This window comes from Vulpes vulpes, chromosome 12 (assembly GCF_048418805.1).
Source record: "Vulpes vulpes isolate BD-2025 chromosome 12, VulVul3, whole genome shotgun sequence".
Taxonomy (NCBI): Eukaryota; Metazoa; Chordata; class Mammalia; order Carnivora; family Canidae; genus Vulpes; species Vulpes vulpes.
Genome location: NC_132791.1, coordinates 177,316,038 through 177,342,738, shown reverse-complemented (window position 1 = coordinate 177,342,738; position 26,701 = coordinate 177,316,038). Strand labels below are relative to the sequence as shown.

Sequence of the window (26,701 nt, the reverse complement as noted above, 5' to 3'; positions counted from 1 at the left end):
GTAAAACTAATCCTACCCATCACGAAAGACTGTGGTTAGGAGGGAGGAGTCACAGAATACGTGACTATATGATAAGGATATATATTATACAGTAAGACTAATATAATATTATCTATTAATACTAATGATATAGTGATCTTCATATATAATAAGTTGCTACCACGATTTTTAAATGGAGCCATTTAAATTTAAGTATGAGGCAAAATACATCCAAGTTCTAACTTGCGCTCCTATTGTGCTCACCTTGATTCTCCTTGTAGAGTTCTGGAGGGTCACTGGTTGAGGGAGAGGGTTCCCAGCCCAGCCCCTTGTCTCCCCTGCACAGGGCGCAGGAGCCCTACCTTGCTGCTTAGCTTTCCTGACAGCGGGGAAAGGACTGGACACACAGGAACATTCCCTGGCCACGGATTTTGGTCTTGGCCCTCGCTGGGGGTCCTGCAACAGAGTCCCCATGGAGGCCAGTACCCCTAGGGTGCTGCCTGGCAATGGTTCTGGTGTGGTGCGTGCTCTAATCTGCTCCCAGGAACTGCTCCAGGGACCATCCTAGGTTTGCAGAACTGGTGTCCCTGTTCAACCTCCATCAGGTGCTTCTTGGCACCCTGACTTTCCACCTTTGTTGTGGTGTATCCTTTGTCCAGCAGCTGCATTGGGACCCTGCGAGCATTCCCTAGCCTCACTCTGCGGCTCTTATGTCCTCTGCCTGGGGCCTGGGGCTCATCTGATGAGCTAGGGGATGAGGGAGGGATGTGGATGCATCTCTCTTGTGCCATCATCACTGGCACTGTGGTCACAGACTCTACACTGGCCCTCTCTCAGATGGCACATTTTAGCTCTCTGCGGAGGCTGCATTTGGACCCAGCCCTCAGATCACCCTCCCTGCCACACAGAAGAGTCCCCTCCTATAGGTCAGGTCTCTGCCCGCCCTGTCACCCCAGCATCACCCCTGTCGGCCCATCCGGCCGGAGCTGGTACTGAGTGGCATCTCTGGAGGAATCCTGCAGAGGGACCTCGGCCAAAGCGCCGGCATCCCCTTCCCCCTCCGGCTGCCAGCCTTGGCGGCCCTGCCACTGTTGCTGATTGTTAGGGGAGTGCCGGGTGGACAGTGGGCGATTCAGTGAGCAGGCCTTCTGAGCAACAAGCCCTGTGCTGTGCCTGAGCTATTCAGCGTGGGCAGAAAAGGGTAACCGCGGCTTGCAGGGTGTGTGGGTTAACCCTCAGTGAGCAGGAGCGGGTCTGGGCTCTGGGGGACTTCCTACAGCCTGTTCAGCTCCCACCACATCCGCCTCTGCCCCGGGCCAGCTGGGGAAACTGAGACCCTGGTCGCTGTGGCCCTGGCCCCTCTCCTCTAAGCCATTCACACCGGCAGCTTGCCACTCCCGGCAGAGGCAGGCAGGAACAAAGCCTCGAGTATAGGGAGAGGGAGCCCGTGTCTGGCAGAGAGAGGGAGGCTCTGAAGAACATGATGTGGGATCAGGAGGGGAAAGCCCACCTCAACTACCCCCAGCAGCCATTTCCCACCTATCCCCCAACCTAGCCTCGGTTGGAGCCACCCACCAGGGGCTAGTACCTCCCAGAGGCAGGCTGAGCCAGGTCAGAAGGCCATCAGGGCAGGTGACTTGTTCCTAGAGGTACCTGGAAATCAGTAAGCTTGGGAGGCAGGCTGGCAAAAGTGGCCACCCCCAAACCTGTCCCAGCCATGGGACCCTGAAGCACTCGATTGACTTCCCTAAGGCAGCATCTCCTCATCTCTAAAAGGGCATGATGACAGTACCTCTCTTGTGGGAATGCTGGGAGGAGTAAGAGAGATGGTCCCCGGAAAGCAGCAGGCCTGGCGTGTGCCAAGTGCTCAGGAGTGGCTAGTGGGGTTGCTACAAGTCAGGGGCTCTGCTGTGCAGGCCTGTAGGGATACTGCAGGGCACTCCCCCATCCTTCTCTCCTGCGTTCTAATCTGTACTGTGTTCTTGGAGCACCTGGTGTCCAGCTCTCAGCTGTGCACCTACTGAAATGATTTAACTCAGTTTCTTGACAATCCCAAGTCACACATTTTCCAGCATTAGACTCCGCAAGAAGCCTTCTCCTTTATGGCTACATCTCCTGACAACATAATTTCATTTAGTGTCTGCTAACATGTTGCTGGTCTTTATTTTTTTTCTTTATCCATTTGGGGTTTGGGTGGGGGGAGTCTGACATTGTTCTCTGGAAGTCTATTGCTACAGAGAGGCCTCATTTACAAACGTTTATGATGTTGTTTGGGGTTCTATGTTCTTAGAAACTCAGGACCAGAGACAGCACTGGAATCTCCTGCTCCCGAAGAGGAACCAACCTTACCTGTGCTGAAGGACTCGAAGAGTCGAACGTTGCCCTGAGCGAGGGTTTGGTAGTAGGACCAACTGAGGTACAGCATCAGGGGCATCCAGATGACAGGGACACTGTACCTGCAGGAGGGCCATCGGGGTAAAGAGAGAGACATACACAGGTGCTCGACAGTGTCCAGCTTCCCCAGAAATGCACCTCTCAATGATAGGAAGGAATAAATGAGACCAAAGCATGTACGGAAAGCATATGGAGACACAGGGCCAAAGGGACACTGCTTTGGGGGCAGGGAGGAGAAAAGAAGAGAGACACTGTAAGTCTATTTGCTTCCACCTCTGAGATAAGTTATTGGCAGAAAAGAACTGCATCCCTGTGGCTAGACTCTGCGCAGCTGGATAGATGCTGACCTCTTGTGGCAAAGAAGCCAATTGCAGGCAAAATTATTCCTTTGGGCTTTAGAGGCTGGAAAATCCTCAAAAGAGTCTAGAATAGAACAGGGGTGACATTATTTATATTATTTATATTCTCCAAATGAATGAGACCATATAATGTTTGTCCTTCTCCGATTGACTTATTTCACTCAGCATAAATAATAGTGAAAGGGAATAAAGGGGAAAGGAGAAAAAAATAAGTGGGATATATCAGAAAGGGAGACAGAACATGGAAGACTCCTAACTCTGGGAAATGAACTAGGGGTGGTGGAAGGGGAGGAGGGCGGGGAGTGGGGGTGACTGGGTGGCGGGCACTGAGCGGGGCACTTGACAGGATGAGCACTGGGTGTTATTCTGTATGTTGGCAAATTGAACACCAATAAAAAATAAATTTATTATTAAAAAAATAAAATAATAAAATAAATAAATAAAAGCTGTTGGAGGCAGCTAAAAAAAAAAGAACAGGGGTGACATTTAAAGTGGTTTCTGGCTACATGTTCATTTGCCACTCACTCAATGGACAAACCATGCAGAGGAATGGATTGTGTCTATGGCATGTTCCACTATCACCAAGAGCTTACAGGATAGCTCTGGGCTCTGGGGGAGGGACCCAGTTGCACTTTCCCCTTCTGTATCTGACTGGCAGCATCAGGAGAGAGGAATAGCCCACCATGGGCCCTGAGCAGGGCTCACCAGACACTCTTGGAGAGGGACTCGATGAGGTCAGAGTGGAAGAGGCGGATGGGCCTGATCACTGGCTGGTGGACCCACTCATCGTACTTCTCTCCCAGGTGGCCTACTTGCCACAGTAGGGGCTTCCGCCAGTCTACCAAATCCTGCAAGAGACAAAGTCAAGTGGACCTGATATTCATACCTATGCACACTCATTCTTCCAATATCCTGACCCCCATCTTCCAACTCAGCTCTTGTGGTCTGAATGGCACTAGCCACCCTTCCATTTCAATGATCCCAGAACTGACCAAGCCCCTCATCTCAACCCCCTGGTCACAGAAATGTGATCTAGGACGGGCCTATGACCTGAGCTGGAGCAATGAGCCATCAGACACTCTTTCTTTCTTCCTGTTGGAGTTGCTACGTTGGCAGGGCAGAACCCTGGAGTTGCCAGCAAAGCCTACTTGAGGACTTGGTTAACACAGAGGATGGCCATGCCGGGAGTCAGAGACACTGAATCTGGGAGATGACACCTGCACAGCCAGATTCAGCCATGCCTGAAGCCTGAAGTCTTTCTCAGAACTCTAGGTACAGGAGCCAATACATTCTGTACTGGCAATAAAAGAGGCCTTTCCCCCTTTTCCATGGGCTTTCTTCTTGATGTTGGCCTGGGTGATTCATTCATTCATCCATTCAAACTATCATTCATTCAAAAATTTTCTTGATATTTCATCTATATATGTGTTTTTAGCAAGCTGTTGAGAGAAAACAAAACAAAACAAAAACAAAACAAAACAAAACCAGGAGTGTAAGAGACCATCTTTGCTTTATATAGCTTAGTGCTTAATCAGAGTTGAGTCTAGACCTCAGGCCAGGGTACAAATCCATCACTTAGTATGTGTCTTTGGAAATTTACTTGATCTTTTTGAGCCTCAGCTTCCCCAGCTATGAGATGGAAGTAATAATAATGGTACCTGCATATAGTGCTTGGCAAGATTCATCTAAACATGCCAGGTGAGATAGCTTAGTGGTGATGCAGGCAGGCTGAGATTCAGAAGTCGAACAATTGGCACGAATGCTCAGGGTCAAAGAGGAAGACTTTGCAGAAAACCTGGGGTTTGTGCTAGAGCTCACCCAGCATGGAGGACTTAGAAAGGAGGAGAGGGGAAGGGTGTAGAGGGAGATGTAGCGTTGAGAATGACTGTGGTCCATTTGGTACCTTGACACTGATCTGCAGGGCAGTGGGAAGAAATCTGCTGACAGTTTTAGATGGCAAAGCGTCCCATCCTAGGCCCATGAGTTGGCACTTTATCCTTCAGGCCAATTGTTTCCAAGGTGGGGACGTATGCATATCCTAGGGGATCCACAGGCTGATCCGCAGACACAGAGAGGAAATATTAGAGACTCCTTCTATTTGGTAATATATTTATCTCATCTTGAAACCACATATGAATGAATACTTTCTAATACAAGAGTACATTAGCATTTGCAAATAATTTATAATTAAAATGGACATACAATGGAGAATGTGCTCTTAATGTTTTACTCACAGGAATGCAAGATCAAAAAAGCTTGGAAGCTGCAGCTCTAGGCGATGGGAAACCCTTGAAGATTTCTGATGAGTGTATTAAAGAAGATTAATCTGTACCAAAGTCAGTAAACTAAAACTGATAAAGAACAATGAACTTGTAGTGAGGGACCATCTTGAAAGCCAGACTCTGCCATTTACCAGCCATGGGCAAGTGCCTTTACCTCTTGGAGCCCCTAGGCTCTCTCATCTATCAAGCCTGGTGTGCCCTGACCTACCATCCACAATAGGAAATAGGGTGAGGTGCGCCCAATGTGCAGTGGATGTCAATAAATCTCTAAACAAGGGAGGTAGGCAGCCAGTGCGTGTGAGAAGGGAGGTAGTGTCAGGAGAGTAAAGGAGAAGAAAAGGAGTCAGCAGTGATTCAGAGACCTCTCTTCCCACATCCCTGGCAGGAATGTCATCCTTGCCCAGATCTCCAGGCCAAAGCTGGGGTGGCCTTCGCAGATCTCCCAGCCCTGCTGCTGAAGAAACCAGCCCCACTATCACTGCCTTCGAGCAGGGGTGTAGGGAAAGCAGGGAATTCACTGGCTATTCTTTCTGTGCCTGTGACCAGGGGAAAACGCCCAAAGATCTTTGTAGTTCCTTCCATGTGAACTTGGTAATTTCCACATAGTGGCTGCCTTCCTGCTTCTCAGGCTGGGAGATGACTCAGGGCAGCCGGGAGCCATCCCATTCAGTACCAGTTATGCCAGGCAATCATCCAAACTCCACCTGGTGCCTGCTCCCTTCCTAGACCCAGTCCCCATACCTCTTTGACTTTTTTCCCTGGGTCTATAGCAAATAGATTCATTGGGTGCATGCTGTCTCATTCCATTTCTCTGCCTCATGTCTCTACACACGCACACACACAGCACCACCACTACCAGGAAAAGGAACTGGAGGAACCAGATGCTGGCTTGTATTTACACCTTATCTTGCAGCAGCCTGCAGAGCCCCACCTCAGAGGAAGCTAAGTCAGGGTCATGGTGAGAGCCTGAGGCTTTGTCCCAATTGCAATAACCTTGAGAACTAACATTCACAGAGCATTTGTCATGTGCCAAGCATGGTTTTAACACCTTACATGAATTAAATACTTTGAGAAAAAAAAGAAAAGAATTAAATAATTCGATCCTCACCATACCCCTAACTAGGCAGGTCCCATTATTATTGTCATTTTGCAGATGGGAAATGAAGCTGGGTAACTTGCCCAAGATTGCCAAGTTATGTCTTTTTGGTGAGTTGTCTCCTTTATTATTCAGAAATAGCCATCTTGGTACCTAGTAATATTCCTTGCCCCAAAGCCCACTTCGTCTGATTTTAATAGAGTCACACTGGGCTTTTTTATGCTTGGTGTTTGCATGGTCTATCTTTTCCTACCCCTTTACTTTCCTCTTGTGTATGTTTTTACATTTACAGTGCATCTCTTTAAGACAGTATATTGTTGGATAAAATCTCCCTGCATGGAGCCTGCTTCTCCCTCTGGCTGTGTCTCTGCCTCTCTCTGTGTGTCTCTCATGAATAAATAAATAAAATCTTAAAAAAAAAAAAAAAAAGAAGACAGTATATTGTTGGGTTTCGCTTTTTTTTTTTTTTTAATCTAGTCAGACCATGTCTGCCTTTTAATTGAAGTGTTTAGTCCATTTATGTTTAATGCTGGGGTAGGTCTACCATCTTGCTGTTTGTTTTCTACTTATTTCCACTATCTTCCTTTCTTGTCTTGTCTGCATTAATCAAATATTTAGAAATATTCTATATTAGAAATATTCTCTATTACCTTTTGAGCTATGCCCTTTTGTATTTTTCCCATGGTTGCTGTCCTAAGGATGATAATATGCATCCTTAACTTATCACCATCTATCTTGAATGAAACCCCTGGTTTTTATATGTTCCATTTTTGCATGCTACACACAACATTCTATGCCTTTTTTCATTTGTGCCCTTAATCCAGACTTAGCTACCTCAGACAGTGAACATTTCAAGCTATAACACAGGGGTATGGCCAGGCAGGCTTCTCTCTCAGCCTAGCAGTGGTTTGTGCAAATTTTTACCTATTGATCCATTTTGCCCTTATTTTATAAAATGAATAGAAAACAGCATAGGATTTATAAGCCTAATTGAGACACAGGAAGAACACCTAGGTGAGCAGCAAGCCAGGATTCTAGCCTGACTCTTACACCCTATTGCAAAGGGAACAGAACAAAAGGACAGAGCAGATGTGGAAAGCTGGTTTTCAGGTAGACAGGGCCGGCCCCCAACCCTCCACTCCTTTAAACATAGGAATCTCTTGTTTGATGTCCTGTGGCCCATCTAGTATTTGGACATGCTCTGGTTCCTCCCTGAGTAGACTAGTGGGCACTGGCCACTGTACAAATGGCACACTTGCTGTCCAGACTTGGTTGCAAGGCTGCCTCTGACCTCTCACTGCCTCTAACCTGGGTCCATATTTAGCCCATAGTCTGTTTCTGTGGGGCAGCACTCCTTGGTACCAGGGAGCACCACTTCGCTCTGGAGGCTGAAGCACCACCCTGGGAAGAATCCCAAGAGGGAGGCCCCTCTACAAACATCTCCCTCAGTCCTCAATGGCTGACACCTACATTTCCACTACTGCAGCCTCAGCCCACTATTCTATGGGAAGTAAAGTGAGACTTCCATGCTAGTACGGAAATCCAAACTTGCTGACCTCCCCATTTTATAGGGAAGAATATTGAGGCCCAGAGGGGACAAGTGACTTTTTAAAAAAGATTTTACTTATTTATTTGACAGAGAGAGAGCAAGAGCACAGGAGAGAGCACAAACAGGGGGAGCTGCAGAAGGAGAGGGAGAAGCAGGCTCCCCGCAGAGCACAGAGCAGGGAGCCTGATGTGGGGTTCAATCCCAGGGCCCTGAGATCTGACCTCAGCCAAAGACAGACCGGCTGAGCCACCCGGGTTCCCTGAGTGATTAAGATGGGATTGGTTGGGATCCCTGGGTGGCGCAGCGGTTTGGCGCCTGCCTTTGGCCCAGGGCGCGATCCTGGAGACCCGGGATCGAATCCCACATCGGGCTCCCGGTGCATGGAGCCTGCTTCTCCCTCTGCCTGTGTCTCTGCCTCTCTCTCTCTCAATGTGTGCCTATCATAAAAAAAAAAAAAAAAAAAAAAAATTAAAAAAAAAAAAAAAAAAAAAAAAAGATGGGATTGGTTGGTCCTGGAGTGGGAGCTCTCCCCACCCCTACCCCTACCCAGGCTTCCTTCCCCACAGTCTCCTGGGGGCTGGGACATTCACCATATGCTCAACCTTGATTTAGAGAGTATGCACACCAACAAGGTGCCTTTTCTCAATTCTCTTCCAGCCCTGATCACTGACAGAGAAAGTCTCAGCTTTGTACTAATACATCCAATACCTCTCACTTACTGGGTCACTTCCAACATGGCAACTGGCTGGGAATTGGTCTTGAGAAGGGAGGGTGTAGGAGAGGACAGCTCATAGCTACCTTCTCAGTAGCAAATCCTCCCTTCACAGACGTTGGAGCTTGATGCTCAGAGACAACAAGTAATTCACTCAGGGGTGCCCAGCTAAAGCTGACTGTGTGGATGAAGGTGAAGATATGCCCAGAAATGGCTTGGTGGGCTGGGGGTCCTTTTATGTACACAAAAATCCTGCGCAACAGGCCAGGCCCCAGGAAACACATGCAAATTGGGGTAAGCTTGGACAAAGTCCTACTCCCCTCCCCCGCTCAGCTCTGCCCCTGACCCACGGGAGCGGGGAGCCCTCCTGGGCTATGTCTGGAATGCAGCTGCAGCCAAGCCTGTAGGGGGAAAGGGCAGCCTGTGGCTCAGAAGGAGCATGGCAGGGCTTGCATCCTGGCAGGGTTGGAAGGGGGCCTCCTCTGCTCCCCAAGTCCCTCCCTCCCCTCCCCTGGCAGCACAGGGGCCAGGAGGCACAGAGCTCTCCCCGGGGGCAGCCCCAGCTCAGGAGTGGCGAGCTGGGAACCTACTTTTCCCCAGACACGGCACCTGTGAGGAGAGGGGGCAGCTGCTCTGTGCCAGCAGTTCCTCCCACCTCCACAGCCATGACGTAAGACAATTGTTTAAAGAAATGTCCACCAAAACCACAGAGCCCATAGCTCCAGGGATGCCTCCCAATGGGCTTCCAACCAGCAGTGCCCAGTGGGGAGAGGTGTGAGGGCAAGAAGCTCTACAGGGAATCCCAGCCTCTGTTTCTTTGTCCTTGTCATAGGCCCCTTGGGCTCAGACTTCATGTCCATTATCCTACATATGCTGTGACTTGGAGCGCTTAAGACTGAGACGACCCATTTTATAGATGAGGAGATTGAGGTCAGATGCTCAATGGTAATATACTGCAGACACGACCTGCACTCAAGCCAGCCCAGCTCCAAGATCTCAACCACAACCAGGAGGCCTCCTATCAACTGGCTCAGTCCCCCCACAGCTGTGAATTCCCCGGCACAGAGGCTTTGAGGTTCCACAGGGTCCTTACAGGGGAGCTGCAGGCCCGTCCTGTACAGTCTAATGGGCTGGACAAGCTCGAGTCCACAGAGCAGTTCTGGACCACCCGCCTCCTCCTTGTACCCAGGGGAAGTGGCAGTCTCAGGCCTCCCCACCAGGGGCTTAGAGTTGAGTGTGGCCAGGGAGCAAGGGTGAAGGGCCAGACCCCAGGCAGAGAGAAGGTCTGACTGTGTCACACAGAAAGTCAGTGGGACCTCAGTCCTCAGGGCTGAAGAACAATAGAGGGGACCTGCCCTGGCTCCCATCCCAAAGCAAAGCTTCTGGTCTTTTGTCAGCAGCACACCTTCCATACCCCCTGGTATGGGGTGGAAACAATTTCCTCCATCTCGCAGATAAAGAGACCTGGAGCTGTCTGTGGCCACCCAGGCACATCTCCTGTCTCCTGGGCTGCCTCGGCCACTGCCCCTGCAGGGATATAGAGGGCCGTGCCCACCTAGCACACCTGCCTGTTTTCTTCCCCGGGGGTAGGTATTTTCTGAGCACTGTTGAGCATTTTGGAAGAGAGGCCACAAGCTCTGGGCCAGGGGGTGAGCAGCAAAGAGACTCGGGAGACCCGGGCCCTACAAGGATAGCCTTTGGAAGGTCCCTGTGGGTCTCTCTGGGCAGCTGGACCTTTTCAACCATCGCCTACTCTGTGGAGGGTCAAGGTGAGAAAGGAGGCCGAAGGAGACCCAAGGTGACTGGAGACAGAGTGCTGGCCTGTACCCCACAATGTTGAGGATGACCTGTACCCACAATGTTGAGGATGACCCTTCTCCAGATGTGGGCTGGCCAAGAGGGCCCTTGTTCTGATCCAGGGTCACTGAGAACTTATCTGAGGCTCCCAAATTGTTAAACCCATGTAGCCAACATCACCATCTGCGTAGGCCGTGGGTCTCCCCGGAGCAGCCCCGGATGCCAAGGGTTATGTGCGTGGGGATGTGGGCATAGGGGACCTGGGGTTGCATATTGCCTTGTAAGACCCTTGGCTGGATGACTCTACCTGTTTCTTAGGGGAAGAGAATGGGCCTCGCCATTGGTAGCCTGCGGAGCTGGAGCAGTTCTGTGGGAGCGGTTCTGGCTTAACCCAAAGCAGGACGGAGAAGACTCTACCTCCGCCTCCCCCCTGCCTCCTGCCAGACCCTCTCCCAGGACAGGCTGCAGGGTCTTATGCTTGGCCAACTGTCTGGGTGGAAGGGTTCTAGGATCCACAGCAGGGCGGGTGGCTCAGCAGTCACCACAGGCTGGGCCACTAAGGCAGCTAACAGAGTCGCTTTGGGCAGGAGACTTAGGCTCTTCCTCATTAGTTAAATCAGGATCATTCTAATCCTTATCTTGTCCTGCTATTGAAAGGATTAAATCAGATAATAGATAATATACATAAACTGCCCTGCCCAGTTTGGCAGGCATGCCCAAGTCTGGCATGTGGTGAGAGCTCACTAAAAGAAGCGTTAATTCAGCGCTAACTCCGCTGCCCAGGGGGTTCTGGGCAGAGAAATTCTGCAAACTCCTCAGATCCCAACAGTTGTATCCAGTTCCTGGGAGGCTGGCCCCCAAAGTTGGGAGGGTGGAGGAGGATTGGGGGCGGGGCTCTGAAAAGGACACAGTCAAGTGGTGAAAAGAGGTAGTGGGACAATTAGGCCATGTGTGCCTAGAAGCCAGGGCAGCTCTGGCCACCTCTACTGGGGCAAGCTCCAGGCTGGCTGGGTTCCAGAACATAGGGAGAGGGAAGTAGGGCACAGTGTAGGGTGAGGAACTACAATGTGGTTTCTCATCCCACAAGGAAGCTTAGATCCCGCCTGGCCCAGTGACTGAAGGAAATGATTTAGAAATTGTTCCAGTAAAATCCCACACAGAGCCTGAAAGTCAGATCGCATTGCACCTCCAAGCAGCGCAGGGCACCCTGGCCTTGCTTCCTGGCCCTTTCTGCTGTCTTTTTAGAACATTCCATCCTTTGCCCTGGTACCCCATCTCAGTTCCCCTCACGCTTTCCAGCACAGCCGACTCCTCCAGCATCTGGGGCTGGGGAGGCTGGGTTCTGGAAGCTTAAGACTCCTTTCATTGGCAGTACCCAGAGGGGCTCCCCTTGAATGCAAAACACTAAGGGTTAACTTTGGCAAGTCCTTCTGTCCCAGAAGCGGTGTGTAAACCCAGCCCAGGCCTGGGGAAACCCCGGCTGAGGCAAAGCTACAGCCCTCTTGGCCACAGCTCCTCAAGGTCCAGACCGACAGACCCACCCAAGCCCGTGGCCTGGGGCAGAAATAGATGTAAATCAGACCAGGGGCTTGGGGGCTCTCCCAGCCTCTCAGCTCCCCAAAAGGGGCTGGGATTGACCACGTGGTAGATGAATTAAACAATTTTTAAAAAGCTGGCAAAGCACTGTTCCCTCTCCTGGGAAGCTCAGGCCCTCTCCGTGCTGACCCCCAAAGTCCCCAGTGGGGCCGGCGGGGGGTACCCCTTGCCAGAGCAGGTCTCCAGGCTGTCTCTCAGCCCAGAGACCCAGGAGGAGGGGGGGAGGAAGGAGAAACTGTGTGTGAAAGAGAACCACAGAGGAGCAGGGAAGGTGAGTCAGGCTGTGCTGGTGAGGAGCCAGGAGTTGTCCCTGGGAGGGGAGGCAGGGGGCGGGGTGCAGGGGGGGACCCCTCTGCCCCTCTCGCATGGGGTATTGGCAGGACAGGACTGGATTCCTCCTCTCCCTCCTCACACAGTGACGTGGCTGGGATCATCCCAGAACCTGAAGTCTGGGGAGCCTCAGAGGACCCTTCCCCGAGGCAGGGCTGGCCATGCAGGAGCTGCTTGTCCCCAGCCAGCCTCTATGACAGCCCCCTCCCTTCCAGGATGAATCCTTCTTGCCCCTGCACCACAGGACTGCCCATATGCATCCAGCCCTGGGCAGCTCTCTCCTTAGAGTGTTTTCTTTCCAACACTCAATCCCCAGGCCAGGCCTACAGATGCTGGTCCCAAGGATCCCTCCTTTAGTACCATCCGCTGGCTGCTGAGCCCCAAGCCTGATACCCTGCAGCTCGCCCTCTGGTCCTGCCATCCTCCCTAACCCGTCCTCATCTCCTTGCACAGCTCCTCCTTTTCTAGGTTGAGGCCCTGACTCCACAGCCTCCAGGGTCCTTGTCGCCTACATCCTACCCACCTGCAGAACAAGCTCAAGGTCCCGCAACTTCCAGAGAAGTCAGCCACTTGTACCGAGACCCCTCCAACCTCAGATCTTGGCAGTTGTGCCAAGCCTAGGGGCTGAGGTCAGGACACTGAGTTCCGGTGAGCCCTCTGGACACGCTGTGTGACAAGCCTTCCCTCCTGCTGGCCCATCTCCCTTTTGGTTTCCATGCTTCTCTGAGGGGGATGGGCCCCAGAACAACTTGTCCCGACCTCTCTAGTAGGGCACCCAAAGGCGTCTTTGCTGTGGGCTGATGAGCTCCCCCAGAGGCAAGGCAATTCTCACGTGACAGACACTGTCTCTGAGTTCCTAGGGTCCCGGCCAAAGGGCTCCAGAAAACAGCGTTGTGGAGTCCTCCCCACATCCGGCCACCTGTGTTCTCTGGGTGTGCTTCTCGCATCTCCCCATATTGTAATAACTGTTGGTGGGGGAGGTCTGTCCTCCCTCCCCCTCCCTGGGGGCCAGGGCCTGTCCTGTTTGTCTCTTGTCCCCGGTGTCCAACACAGGTAGGGCACATGGGTGGAGGTGTGTGGTAGTGTCTATTCCAGTATTAGGACAGTCCCCCCACCCAGGCTGGAGGGAGATGACACTCAGGTCTGGTCCCCCCTGGTCTCCCAGGCACCTGCAGACCAATGTTGTGAATGGCTCCAGCCCGTCTCCCCTGCCTCAGCAGGCTCCCAAGCTCGTATGGGCTCATGACTCTTGAGAGTGATTGTTGGTACCTGGGGGGGCAGCTCTGCCCTGTGTCTGGACCCTCTGAACTGGTCATCGTGCTCTTCTCAGCTCTAGGTCCTTGGAGGAGACCACTCTCTGGGGTGTTCGGGGCCGGGGTCTGCGTACACCTCTTTGTGCACAGTTTCCCCACATCTATCACCACCCCAGATCATGCTTGTGATCTGTGAGCACCTGCTTCCCCATCCTCATCCCTCTTGGGAAAATGTTATGAATAACCAGAGCCTTTGGCTCCCCACCGTGCCGCCTTGGCCCCAGGAGCCCCGGATCATCACCCCACCCCACCCTGTGCCAGCTACCTGGTCCCAGTCCACCATTTTGAGCTTTGGCTCCATGAAAGGGTCCGACTTCCGAGTGTTCACAGAGGTCACAGTCCCATTCTCCACGGAGCCCTGGGGAGAGAAAACACAGGTAATTACCCATAGTGCTGTGTGGGGTGGGGGTGAAGGGGTGGGGAGCAGGGAGCCGCCCCACAGTGAGGCAGCCCGGAGTGCTGAGAGCTCCGTGCTGGGGCAGGGGGTGGGCTGTGTGGCTGGTGGGAATCAAGGGCACTGAGTGCATCTGAAAATAGGTGGACACCAATTGGGTTATTCTCTGGACTCTTCTTCTTTAAAAAAATAATTTCTGGGACACCTGGGTGGCTCAGTGGTTGAGCGCCTGCCTTTGGCTCGGAATGTGATCCCAGTGCCAGGGATCAAGTGTTGCATCAGGCTCCCCGAGGGGAGCCTGCTTCTCCCTCTGCCTGTGTCTCTGCCTCTCTCTGTGTCTCTCATGGATAAATAAATACAATCTTCAAAAAAAGAGAATAATTTCTGCAAAAACAAGAGGCAGAATGATATGGGAGAGACAAGAAGCTGGCAGAGAGGCTGTAGGGAAGTGAGAGTCATCAGTGGGTATACTGTGGGCCAGGGGGCCCCCGGCCAGCCTCTCTCTGTCTCTCTAGGTCCCTGGCAGGTGACAGGCAGAGGGAGTCACAGGGTGGCACCCTGGCACCTGGCAGGCTCACTGTGCCATTCCGATGACTACCCCAGCTCCCTCCCTTCCTGGTATGGTAATTTAGAGCCTGTGGGTCACAGGCTGGGGTGACTAGGACCGTGTGCCCATCAGAAAGACAGCAGAGATGGGAAGAGGGTCCCTTCAGGAGCCCCATGCATGGGTCAGGAGCCGTGTTCATGGCGGAACTTGAGCCCCCAGATGGGCTCAAGGTGAAATCGAAGTTGCAGAGAGGCTAACTTGGAAGGAAATGGAATGTACTAGGAACGTCACATGGCTGCAGCTGGCCCTGACGTCACACAGGGCGAGGCTGGAGAGGGCAGGCCCGGTGTGTAGGTGAAACTCACGTCTTTCTGCAGGGAAGGTGGGGAGAGCACTTGCTAGTGGGAGGCCTGGCCTCCGAGTCCCTATGATTAAAGGGAACTGTGGTGCTGGTGGCCTTGGCTGGGCCTTCGGACACAGGGTACTGGCAGGAACTGAGGAGCCTGTTTGGGGAGCCCTTTGGATCAAAAGGACCTGGTGGTGTCAGTATGCTGGCATTTTCTGGGGAAACTCACATTTACCCCAGTAAACGTAGGCTTCCGTGGTCCTGTCTTGGGGTGGAGATCTCAGTATTTTTAGTCTGGGCCACTATGCTGGTACCTGAATTCTTTAAAAAAGCATCAGGGTGACCTCTTAAGGACAAAGAGTGGGTTTTATAGCATATCATGCAATGAACCTTCCTAAGTATCCAATATAAATGTCATATATTAAACCTGTCCCTTCTAGCTCTGTTCTATTCTCAAAATACCCCAGAGCACCCGTAATGACTGAGCTATTGATTATCCCTCCCTCCTGGAAAGTTATTTTCTCTTGGGCACCCCAAATCCTTTTTTTTTTTTAAAGATTTATTTATTTATGATAAACAGAGAGCGAGAGAGAGAGAGAGACAGAGAGAGAGAGAGGCAGAGTCACAGGAGGGAGAAGCAGGCTCCATGCCGGGAGCCCGACGTGGGACTCGATCCTGGGACTCGATCCTGGGACTCCAGGATCACGCCCCGGGCCAAAGGCAGGTACCAAACTGCTGAGCCACCCAGGGATTCCCCCCAAATCCTTTCTTAAGTAGGATAGTCTGATCCTTTTCTGCACCTACCAACCCCCCAACTCATTGCAACTCCATCAATCTCTCTCAACAAAAAGCTCTTCTAGGGGCCTGCCCATTCCAAACAGGGCAGGGGAGGGGTCACCACACGGATGATCATTTAATATTTTGGGGTTATGTTTTTCAGACATCTCTGAATGGCAGACACAAATCTGTTTGGGCACATCCGTCCAAACAATCACTGGAAGCAGAAGGGCCATCGCCTCCTGGTACTGGGCACAGAGCACTCATCTATCCACCCCAGGTTTCTGCTCACTCAAGTTTGGGCTGTCCTCTGAGAGTACCAGTTCCTGGAAAAGTCTTCCTTCTGCCCACCTGGCTGCCTCTGGTTTTCCAGGGAGCGCTCCTGGTTCCTTCCCTCTAGGACTGTGCACTTTTTCTTTTTCACCTGCTGTCCTTACACATATCTGAGGACAGCCAACACTCCACCCCCTGCCACCTGTTTTTTGTCCACGACACTCTGAGGACATAACAGGGTCTCCAAGCATAAGTACTGGCCCGCTGTTCCCCTTCCATGGCAGATGTAATGGGACCAGGACAGAACCCAGCAAGGCTTGCACCTCCCTGGTGTGGGATGTCATGGGAACTGAGCTCCCACCGGACCTTTCGGCGGCCATCCTTTGCAGTCATTCACTTAGTTCATGGCCCCTGAAGTCTTTGGCATGGACTGCTGCTGCTGGCATCGTGTGCAGAGCTGATACGGTCCAGGAGGTGATCTGGACCTGCATGCCTGTTCACTGGAGGGCCCCAAAAGATGTGTGATGACCGGACACCCAGAACAGTGATGAAGGGGGAGAGCGGCAGGCAGTGGCAATCAGAGAAAGCCTGAAAATGAGATCTGCAAGGGGAAGTGTCAGGGACAGGAAGCCTTGGCTCCATATGAGCTTTCTCTTTGGGGCTGATGGTCTCAGGGCAGTATCACTGCATCCCCCCACTCTTCTCCTAGATATTTGCTCCCACATGGCTTGGATCCACAGCCACTGCTTTCCTAGATTCGTCCATCAGCACACACGTTTGAGCATCCACGATGTGCTGGAGCATCAGCCTGGAAGATGCTCTCTGACCCCGGCCTCACTCCTTGCCTCTGGGGAATGTTCCCTGCTGCCCGCATCATAGTCTGACCCAGGAGCCCGGCTTTCCCTCTGATGCCACTTCCAAAAAGTTAACATAGTATCATCCCCTCTGAGTCGGCTTACGGCTGACTTCCCTATATTTAAACTCTTTCCCCTGTGTTTCCAAACTCTCTGCTTTATGCCCTTGGATGAACCCTAACTTTTCCCTCCAGCCCGTACTTTCCTTGTTAAATGTCATCCTTCCAGGATGATGATGACAAAGGTTAATATTCACAAAGGCTTACTACGTACCCAGCCTGTAATCTTCATAATAACTGTATGAACAAATATATGATCTCTTCATTTTCCAACTTTTAAAAAATCATACTTTCCATATGTCCCACTGCCTCAGTTGGTATTTATAATTTTCTGCTTCTTGCTGTTTTTGTATGTTTGGGCAATTATCTTGTTTGTGCAATGGTGTTACAGATTCCAAGAGGGCAGGATACATTTCCTCTTTCTTAGGGTGCCTAGGATGGCTCCTGGAAATATTAAATGCTCCACTCATTAATTCTCGAGTGGGGCTGTGTTTCAATGCTCTTTGCAACATGTCTAGGGTCCCCTGAGGCTCCTGCAGTACAGTGGGCTTGGCTGCTGGGCATAAAGCCCTCAGGCTCTACAGGGCTCATGCTCCCTAGAAATGGAAAACACATCTGCTCAGATGAGAGAAGTGGCCCAGGACATTAGACACACCACCCTAAAGTGCCAGTCTGGACAGAACAGTGCCCAGATACGAGGGTCAAAACTACAATAATCTACGCCATATATTCTTGGTGCCCTTTGACCAAGTACAACGGGATAAGCAGAACTGAAAGTGCATCGGACCAATAAAGGAGTGCTAGCATTTTATTTTTCCAAATAAAAATATTTTTAAAAATTACCATCAGCAGCATTTCATAAATGAAAGGAAATTTCAGTACCAAGTAGGTAGTAAACACATACTTCCAGAATAAAAGGCAGTTATTAAGGAAGGACATTTGGCAACATTACATTGACATTTTTTTTAAAGGGTTCTATTTGTAAATATTTTTTGATGCAGAAAGATTACAACCTAAAATTATGTCTTAATTTTTTCTTGGTTCAAATAGCTGCTGTGGGATTCTGAAAACTACGTGTAACAGGAAGTAGAGCAAATGTTCACTTGTTCCAGTGATATTTTCTTTTTCTTTTTTTTAATTATGTATTTATTTGAGAGAGAGAGAGAGTGTGTGTGTGTGAGGGTCTTCAGAAGACTCCCCTCTGAGGGTGGAGCCCCATGTGGGGGTCGATCCCAGGACCCCGAGATCACAGCCTGAGCTGAAATAGAGAGTAGGGATGTCCAACCCACTGAACCACCCAGGCGCCCCTAAGGTTTTCTTAAAAATGACTAAAAACCCAGTTTCACAGACAGGTGTTGGCTTACAATGGAAACAGAACTTTAATGGTTTTTTTTTTTTTTTTCATTCAAGTGGAAATATTCCAAGGAGGGAAGTGGAAGAGAGCCATGCCCTGCGGATGGCTCACTGGCTTGCATCCCCAGCGCAGAGCAGCCAGGGATTCACTGAGGACCAGGCCCTTGAACCCTGGGCCAGGCCTGTGTGAAGGCTGGCACTGGGGGAGCACTACCCGTGGAGGATGATGTAAAGAGGGAGGCTGGGGAGGCAGCAGGCACCACTTTCTCCCGTCCTTCTTTCCCCTCCTTCTGCAGCCCCAGCTTAATCTCAGCTTGAGAGAGCTGGAGCCAGCAGGTAGCAATGTCGTGGGTGATATGCTCTTGGCAAATAAATTTCAGACTGGCCGCATAAGCAAGGTGCTCTCTGGGTGGCCTCAGCGGGACCACACCCCTCCCCTGCCAGGAGCCCAAGTTATTAATCACAAGACTGTACACACCTCTGGTCTAGGAGGAGACTTCAAGGGGAGTGAAGGCGAGCAGCACGTTGGCACCGCCAGGAGCAGACACACACAGGTACCAGGAAGTGTCCTCTAGTGTGTCTTTCATTGACTATTTTTCCGGAGTCTAGTCGTGAGATTTCAAAAGATCTAAAAGACTTGTCCATACACAAAGAGGACAAAGACCCTCTGGAAGAAGGGCTCCCATTTCCACTGTGGAGGCCGCTCCCCTCTGACCCTGGGCGCAGGGGGTTCTAGGAATGAGGCCTCCTGGGAGCCACTGGATCGCATGCACTGGTCTGGGCCACATTTTCCAGCCTTCCATGCCCCAGTGTTTATTTTATAGTTGAGCCGGGCTCACCCTTGAATTCCACAGGCAAACACCGTCCATGAATCAGAAGTGTGTAAAGGTCACTCCTGGGAACTGGGCTATAACTCAAGCTTTAAAAGATTTTTTTTAAAAGTTTCTTGGAAACTTCCACGATGCATTATTTAAAAGACTCTCCTGATCCTGGAAGTAAGCCAGAGAGATCTTTAAAAACCAGACAGTGTCAGAAGGCAAAGAACGTGTGTGTTCTTTTCCAGTATTTGGAAATTGTTCTGCCTTCAGGTTGAATGCATTTCAGTATTTTGGTAAGGGAAGTGAGCATTCGGCAGGGAGCCTCTCACGGGCTTTTGTGGGAATGGTCAGCCCAAGTGGGAACGAACGTGGCTTGACATGGGGTGGGCCATTCACCGGTGCAAGGTGATAGCTTTCTTAGGGGGTCCATCCGAGGACACAGATGGTCATGGAGGCAGCAGGAATGGAGCTGAAGACCCACCCTCTCGTCCTGGGGCCTCCTGATCTTTCCACCCTGGGAAGGCAGGTGAGAGCACAGCTACAAGTACTTTTGTCATCAGGTCCAAGGCTGTTTGGAAGAAGCCTAACAAGTGGAGCAGGGTGGTGCTGGGGTTGAAAGCGTCTTGCTCTCTTTATGCATTTCCCTGTGACTGTCTCCCAAGCCAGAACATGAGGGCAGAGGTCCCCCTATCTCGCTCACTTCTAGGTTCCCAGTAGCTGGCACAGGACCAGCACTGAATGCTTACTCGGTGATACCATAAGGAGTAGACAGTGGTCTGTTGAGGCTCTAGTCGCCCAGGCCTGGAAAGGCCACCAAAGCGTGGGCAGAGCAGGTAGAAAAAGAGCTGCCCAGTGCCTTCCAAAGCCTGTGTGTGTACTTGGGGGGAGAAGGTCAACGTGCTCAAGAACGGCCAATGTGTCTGCCAAGGAGACCAGGTGGGCAGGCACTGCCCGCTCTGAGGTGAGAAGCTCTGAACGTGCTGGGCAATACAGGCAGGGTTTCCATCTCCTTGGGTGCTCTAGCCACAGCCCAAAGCTGCAGGGAGAGAAGCCAGGGGAGAGCAGCGCTGGCCCTAGATTCTTCCTATGTAATGCCGGTTCCTAGCTGGTCGTGAGGCATCATGTCCTCTCCGGTCAGCTCAAGCTACAGCTCTCCTCTCATGGAGAGAGTCCTGTGGACACCACTGTCCCCCTGCTGCACTCCACCCTCTGCCCTCTCTCACACTGAGTTTAGCACCCTCAGACTCAAACTCATAAAGGACGGGATCCCTGGGTGGCGCAGCGGTTTGGCGCCTGCCTTTGTTTGGCCCAGGGCGCGATCCTGGAGACCCGGGATCGAATCCCACGTCAGGCTCCTGGTGCACGGAGCCTGCTTCTCCCTCTGCCTGTGTCTCTGCCTCTCTCTCTCTCTCTCTCTGTGTGTGTGTGTGTGTGACTATCATAAATAAATAAATTTAAAAAAAAATTAAAAAAAAACTCATAAAGGACCCAGGAGTTATTCCTGCCAGCTCCCTAAGATTCCTGCCGATGCCCTCAACACACCTGTCTCTCCAGGAGGCAGCCCTCGAGGGCAGCCAGGGGCAGGGGAAAGAATACGGAGCCAGCTTCTAGTTCTAGATGCTGCAGGTTCCAGACCCTCTAGACTGAAGGACATGGTTCTAGACCAGGCTGCATTATCATCTTGCTATGTGACCCTCATAACAAGAAATTGCTCACCCCTGACAGGGCACCCTGAGTTCCTGCCCTGTTCTCAGAGGTTGGGCAGGTGACACCAATGCATGAAGCTGGCAGGGTGTGGCTCATAATGCAGACTCACTATGTTTGCATAATAAAGAGTAGGAATATCGTTCACATCCACAAGGAAAGATGCTCACTCTCATTTTGGAAACACGAGATACCAAGAAACAAAAAAATGGGATCCCTGGGTGGCGCAGCGGTTTGGCGCCTGCCTTTGGCCCAGGGCGCGATCCTGGAGACCCGGGATCGAATCCCACATCGGGCTCCCGGTGCATGGAGCCTGCTTCTCCCTCTGCCTGTGTCTCTGCCTCTCTCTCTCTCTCTGTAACTATCATAAATAAAAAAAAATAAATAAATAACAAAATAACAAAACCCCCCACAAAACCAGGAAGCACCCTTTTGCTAGAGATGAAAGAAAAAAAGGCAATGCACGGACAGCAGTAACCAAAGGTCACTGTCACTTGGTCTTGAATGGAGTGGACTGCACTGAACCAGAGGGATCATGCCCGGTTGAAGGGAGCAGCCCTGACTTAGGGTCAGGTCAGGTGAGGAAAGAACTCAGTGTCGTAGACCTTCCAATTTCTAAGGAGAGCTGGAAAACCAGATTTTTACGTGAACTCTCCTGATTTTAAATTTTTCTTTGCACTTAAAACAAACAAAGGGTGTGGGCCAAACCACCCTGTCTGAATACAAACGTGGTCCTTGGTCTGACAGTTTGTGATGTCTGGGTGAGCTGCAGCCCTCCTGCCTCATGATACAGCCACAGGGGAGGAGGCACTGGGACAGGCAGGAGCCAGGGTTCTGTCCTCTGATGCGATGCCCAGAAGAGGGGGTCTAGGTGGAGCCTGGGCTGCACCCACATGGGGCAGGCCTACAGGGTTAGCTATACCAAGGTGCTGGGTGGGTTGGGTGCCAGAGCCCCAGCAAGGTTTGAGAATGGATGACCCTCAGCCTCCTCCTCCCTCTAGTCTAGCAGAGAGGATTGGCTTCAAGAGAAAGCAGAAATGGATGGTAGACACTCATTTCTACTGGATCTCTTTCTCCTTGTGTGACTGGAAAGGAGACAAAATCTGTGGTGGTGAAGGCATCACAGTGAAGACATAGGCCATGTGCCAAGGACCTCGCTTTCCAGCACAGAGGTCTGTAAGGGGTTGAACTATGTCCCCTCCTACGCCACCCCAAACACATATGCTGAAGGGCTTACCCCCAGTATCTCACAATGTGACCTTATTTTGAGGTAGGGCATAGATCTGATTGGTTGAAATGAGGTCCTTAGAGTGGGCCCTAATCCAATGCGACTTATATCCCTATGAAAAGGTAAAATTTGGAGACAGACACACACTCAGGGGGAACACCAAGTGAAGACGAAGGCAGAGATGCAGGTGAAGCATCTACAAGCCCAGAAACACCAAAGCTTGCCAGCAAACCACCAGGAGCCAGGGAGAGGCCTGGAACCCACTCTCCCTCACAGCCCTCAGAGGGAACTCACCCTATGGACACCTTGATCAGGACTTCAGCCTCCAGAACAGACAGCAAATCTCTGTTACCCACGCCACCCGGTCTGTGGGACTTTGCAACCCTAGCAAACTAGTAGCAGGCCTCCTGGAGTGTCCTTTGGGACGGAGACAGGCCGCTGCAGGAGAAGGCATTCAAGGGGCAGAGACAAGCCCTGGGAGAGGCCTCCGGGGCTCGTGCCAAGGAGTGGGGCGCGTCCCCTGCTGAGACCGTAGAAGCCAGGGTCTTGTCAGCACGCAGGCCTGGTACGAGATGGCTGGCAGCCTGCACAGATCAGATGGGGGGGGGGGGCAGGCGCCAGGCCGCTGTCTGCTGTGGCCACGGGGCTGGCCTCGGTCCCCTTTCAGGGCCTCCAAGTCGCTCCTCAGTTTCCCCTGCAGTTTTCCGGGGCATCTGGGGCCTGTGCTTGCCCCCCCAGCCCCGCTGACACCCCCTGGGGTGGCTGGTGCCTCCGGGCCCTCAAGGCGATTCTCCCCGAGGGGCAGGCAGGAGGAATTCCGCAGGTGGGGGAAACAGAGGCCCAGAGGGGCCGAGGCAGTGCCTGGGGAAGCGCCCGCTGGGGTTCTTCGTGCCCCGCCTCCGCCCTCCCTCGGGGAGCCCTCCCGGGATGCTCCGTGGCCCAGCCCTCCTCCAGGGCCCGGACCCTGTTGTCCCCACAGAGGGTTTGCTCGGAGGGTGCATGACGGGGAGAGAAAAGAAAAGAACAACAGAGAGCCTGCCCTCTGCGGCAAACAAACACGCCGACCCAGAGGCGGTGAAAGGAAGCAGTGTGCGCGGGCGGGGGCCGCGGGGGCGGGGGCGGCATAAAGGAATGTTGTTCGGGAGAGCCGGGCTGGACCCGGGGCCGGACAGATGGCCTTTTATCCCGCAGCCGGGGTTGGCCTGAAAACCCTCTCTCTGCAGTGAGATGGTGCCCAGGCCCTGTGTCCAGCTGCCCCCAGCAGCTAGAGGCCCAAAGGAAGGTGCATGTTGCTGAGACACTGGAAGGCACCGAACAAACAGAACAAGGACAAAAACGGACCTGCCTCACACCTGCGACTTTTTATGGATTCCAACCTACTGGTTAAAACAATTCCCTCTCTCTGTGCCAGGACATGGAATGTTCTTGAGGATGTTTAGGTTCAGGGAGGTTGGCTGGCTTGTCTGCAGTGATATGGCTAGTTCTAGAACACAAGACTGTTGGCCTCTGAGCCTGTGTCTTCTCGTCCCCTGGTTTAACCGAATTCCAAACCCACTACTGGCCAAATCGCCACCAGGAGTCGTAGAACAGGTGTCTCCCAGTGAGTGACAGCCTCTACTCCCTGTTTTATGCTCATTAAACACTACGTTTATACTTGTCGCTGTAAGGTGCTTTAGCCCCAGGAGACGACGTCCTTGAAGAACAACCCCAGGGTAGGTTGCCCTTCTGGGTGGTCAGTGCCTCTCTGATAGAGCTCCGGATATCACTTAATACACAATCTGGTGTGGTCAAGGGCAAGAAGGAGCTATTTGTGAACAACACTGGGATGCCAGCTTCCTGGACCAGAGTCACCAGATTAGGATCCCATGATCCTAGAGAGAAATCCCTTTCAACTCGGGGCCATAGCTCTGACCAATGCTGCCCCATAGAATTTTCTGTAATAATGGAAATGTTCTAGATCTGCTGTCCGATATAGAGGCTATTAGCCCCATATGTCTACTGAGCACTTGAAATGTGACTCATGGAACTGAAGTACTGAATTTTGATTAATTTAAAATTCATAGGCCCATGTGGTAAATGGCTACCATATTGGATAGCATGGCTCTGGACTCATATATTCAACTACTATTTGAAAATCTCTGAGTATTTCCTTGGCATTTCAAACCTAATGTGGTCCATTTCAAACCAATAGACTCTGATTACCTCACCCCAAACCTGGGTCTCCACCCCAGTATTCATCGTTTCCATATATTGAACCACCCAGTTGCTCAAGTCACCGTGGCATCATCCTCAATTCTTTCCCCTACTCCCAGCATTTAATCCATCAGCAAGTTATAGTGGTTCCACCTCCAAAACATTTCCAATTCCTATCCACTTCCTTCTGTCTCAATGGCAGCTCAGTCCAGGCAACATCCCTCTGTCAACAACAGTGATGTCCTCTTAGCTCCCTTCCTGCCTCCACTCTTGAACTCCTTCAGTCCACCCTCCACATGGCCACCAGAACAGTCTAGTAAAATACAGACCAACTTTGTCAGTCTTCCACTTAAAATCTTCCAGCCCAGTGTTCTCAGAATAAAATCTAAATCCCCAACGATGACCATGAGCTCTACAGAGACAAGACTCCTGCTTCCCTCTCCCGCTTCACCCCACACCACATTCCCTCTCACCTGCAATGCTCTAGCAGCATAAGAGCCTCCTTTTGGGGGTGCTTGGGTGGCTTAGTCGGTTAAGCGTCCAGTGCTTGATTTTGGCTCAGGTCATGATCTCAGGGTCGTGAGACTGAGCCCTGTGTCAGGTTCCACACTCAGCACAGAGTCTGCTTGAGATTCTCTCTCTCCCTCTGCCCCTCCCCCTGCTCTCACTCTTTCTCTCTCTCCTTCTAAAATAAATAAATATATATATTTTAAAGAACCTCCTTTTGCATTCCTAATGTCATCAAGTCCTATCATACTCCAGTATCTTTACATTTGCTGTTCCCTCTGCATAGAATTTTTTTTACCCAGTTCTCCTTTGTGATGACTCCTTTTCATCCATCAAATATCAGCTCTTCAGAGAAGACACCTCAGACTACTCCTATCAGAAGTTATAGCTGTCACTCTGTTACAGCCTCTTTCTAAACTATATCATCTATTCTGTTGTATAATACATATACACATAGACTATTATATATACACACATATAAAAACATATATATAAAATATTCTGTTGTAATTCTTATCAACCACCTATAATTGTCCTGTTTGTCCCCCTCCCTCCACGCAGGTAAGCCCCATGAGGGAAGCTACAAGTTGTCTTTTTATCCCCAGCACTGAGCTCAGTGTGAGCATGAGGAGACGTCTACTATATTTGTGCTTGAATAGAGGAAGAAGCAGTGGTAGGGAAAGGTGGCCCTGTATGCTCCTGGGACCACTTGGGGCCTTTGCCAGCCTCATCTTTGGAGACTGTCTATCCCTGACTGGGGTGAGTTCCCTGGTCCAGTTCTGCCCTTGTCCAGGTAAAGATGGAATGAGGACAGCAGGTCAGAACAGACCCTATAGGCCCTAGCTGAGGGGAGGGGCAATACTGAGAGATGGGAATATCTATCTCCTTGGGGGAGGGAGGAGGGAAGGGTGTGGCTTTGCTCAAGAGGGTCTGAGCACAGAGCAACTCAGGTTCTGAAAACATCCATCTCTCACGGCTCAACAGGAATCTACCTTTTCCTAGCAAAAGCTGGGGCTGAGGGGACTTATAATCATCTTGATTCAGTTTAATCTACATGTTCTGTCTTTCAGGTCTCACATGATCTCGCTGTAGCCACATAAATCCTATAGTGATGCAGGGAATTAGGGAACCAAAGCTGGGAGAGTTTAAATGACTCACACAGCGTCATCAGCCAATGAGACACACAACTCTTAGGCACAGATCTTGGGCTGCAGACCCCAGGCCCCTCCTCTTTCTGGATGGGTGGGAGAGAAGGTGGCCTGTCTGTACAACTGCTCTGCGCCAAGCCCCACGCTAGGAGCTCGGGGATACTGATTCTTCAGTAATCCTGAGAGATCTGCCCATGGAGCAACTTTTATGCCTCCTGTTGTCCATCCCATTCCCTCTGCCCTTAGCCTTCTAGGACAGTGGGCTGCAAATTTACTGTGCTTCTGAGCCATACAGCATGCTTGTTAAAAAATATAGATTTCTAGGGTCTTGCCTCCAGAGAGTTGTTTTTTTTTTTTAAGATTTATTTATTTATTTGAGGAGGGCGGAGGTAGAGAGAGAGAAAAATCTCAAGCAGGCTCCCTGTTGAGTGCAGAGCCTGATGCAGGGCTCCATCTCACAACGCTGAGATCATGACCTGAGCCAAAATGAAGAGTCGACTGAGCTACCCACGCACCCCACTCCCAGAGATTATAATTTTATAGATTTGGGGAGTCTCCCAGGGGAAAAATATATAAAATACACACACTCATAAATATATATTATAACATATTATGCTAATTAATTGTCCATCCCAGGACCCTAGGATCATGACCTGAGCTGAAGGCAGACTCCTAACCAACTGAGCCACCCAGGTACCCCTAAAATCACTAATCTTAAGCATATGGTTTGATCAGCTTGACAATTATATGCCTCCTTATAGCCAATGTCCAAATCAAGATGTAGAACATTTCCATCATCCCAGAAAGACCAGAAATGTATTTTTAAGAAGCTCCTTATTTGATTTTGATGAAGGAAGGTAGGAGGATAAGTATCCAGTTCTCTTGGCCAGAGGGACAAGAAGTGTGAGATTTATAGTGCTCTACAAGAAAGACACCAGGTTCTCTGTTAGCAAACACAGCTGCTTCACTGCTCCTCTAGCCTCAATCATAGGCTGTGGACACAATGCAGGGAGGGAACACAGGACCATCCCTGCCCAGAGTTGTAGCTTCAAGGCCACTTCCAGGCATTCCCTCCACACACCTCCCCACTCCT

General features: G+C 51.2%; 1 protein-coding gene across 2 annotated transcripts in view; it reads right to left on the bottom strand.

Annotated features, from left to right (window-relative positions):
• The window catches only part of FA2H (fatty acid 2-hydroxylase), a 67,184-nt gene that overhangs the window by 29,578 nt on the left and 10,905 nt on the right, over window positions 1–26,701 (bottom strand). For both annotated transcript variants that reach the window (XM_072731533.1, XM_072731534.1), the window contains exons 2-4: window positions 13,673–13,765; window positions 3,438–3,580; window positions 2,329–2,435 (exon numbers count right to left, since the gene is read on the bottom strand). In XM_072731533.1, coding sequence (XP_072587634.1) covers window positions 2,329–2,435; window positions 3,438–3,580; window positions 13,673–13,765 — 343 coding nt within the window. The remainder of the gene's footprint in view (window positions 1–2,328; window positions 2,436–3,437; window positions 3,581–13,672; window positions 13,766–26,701) is intronic.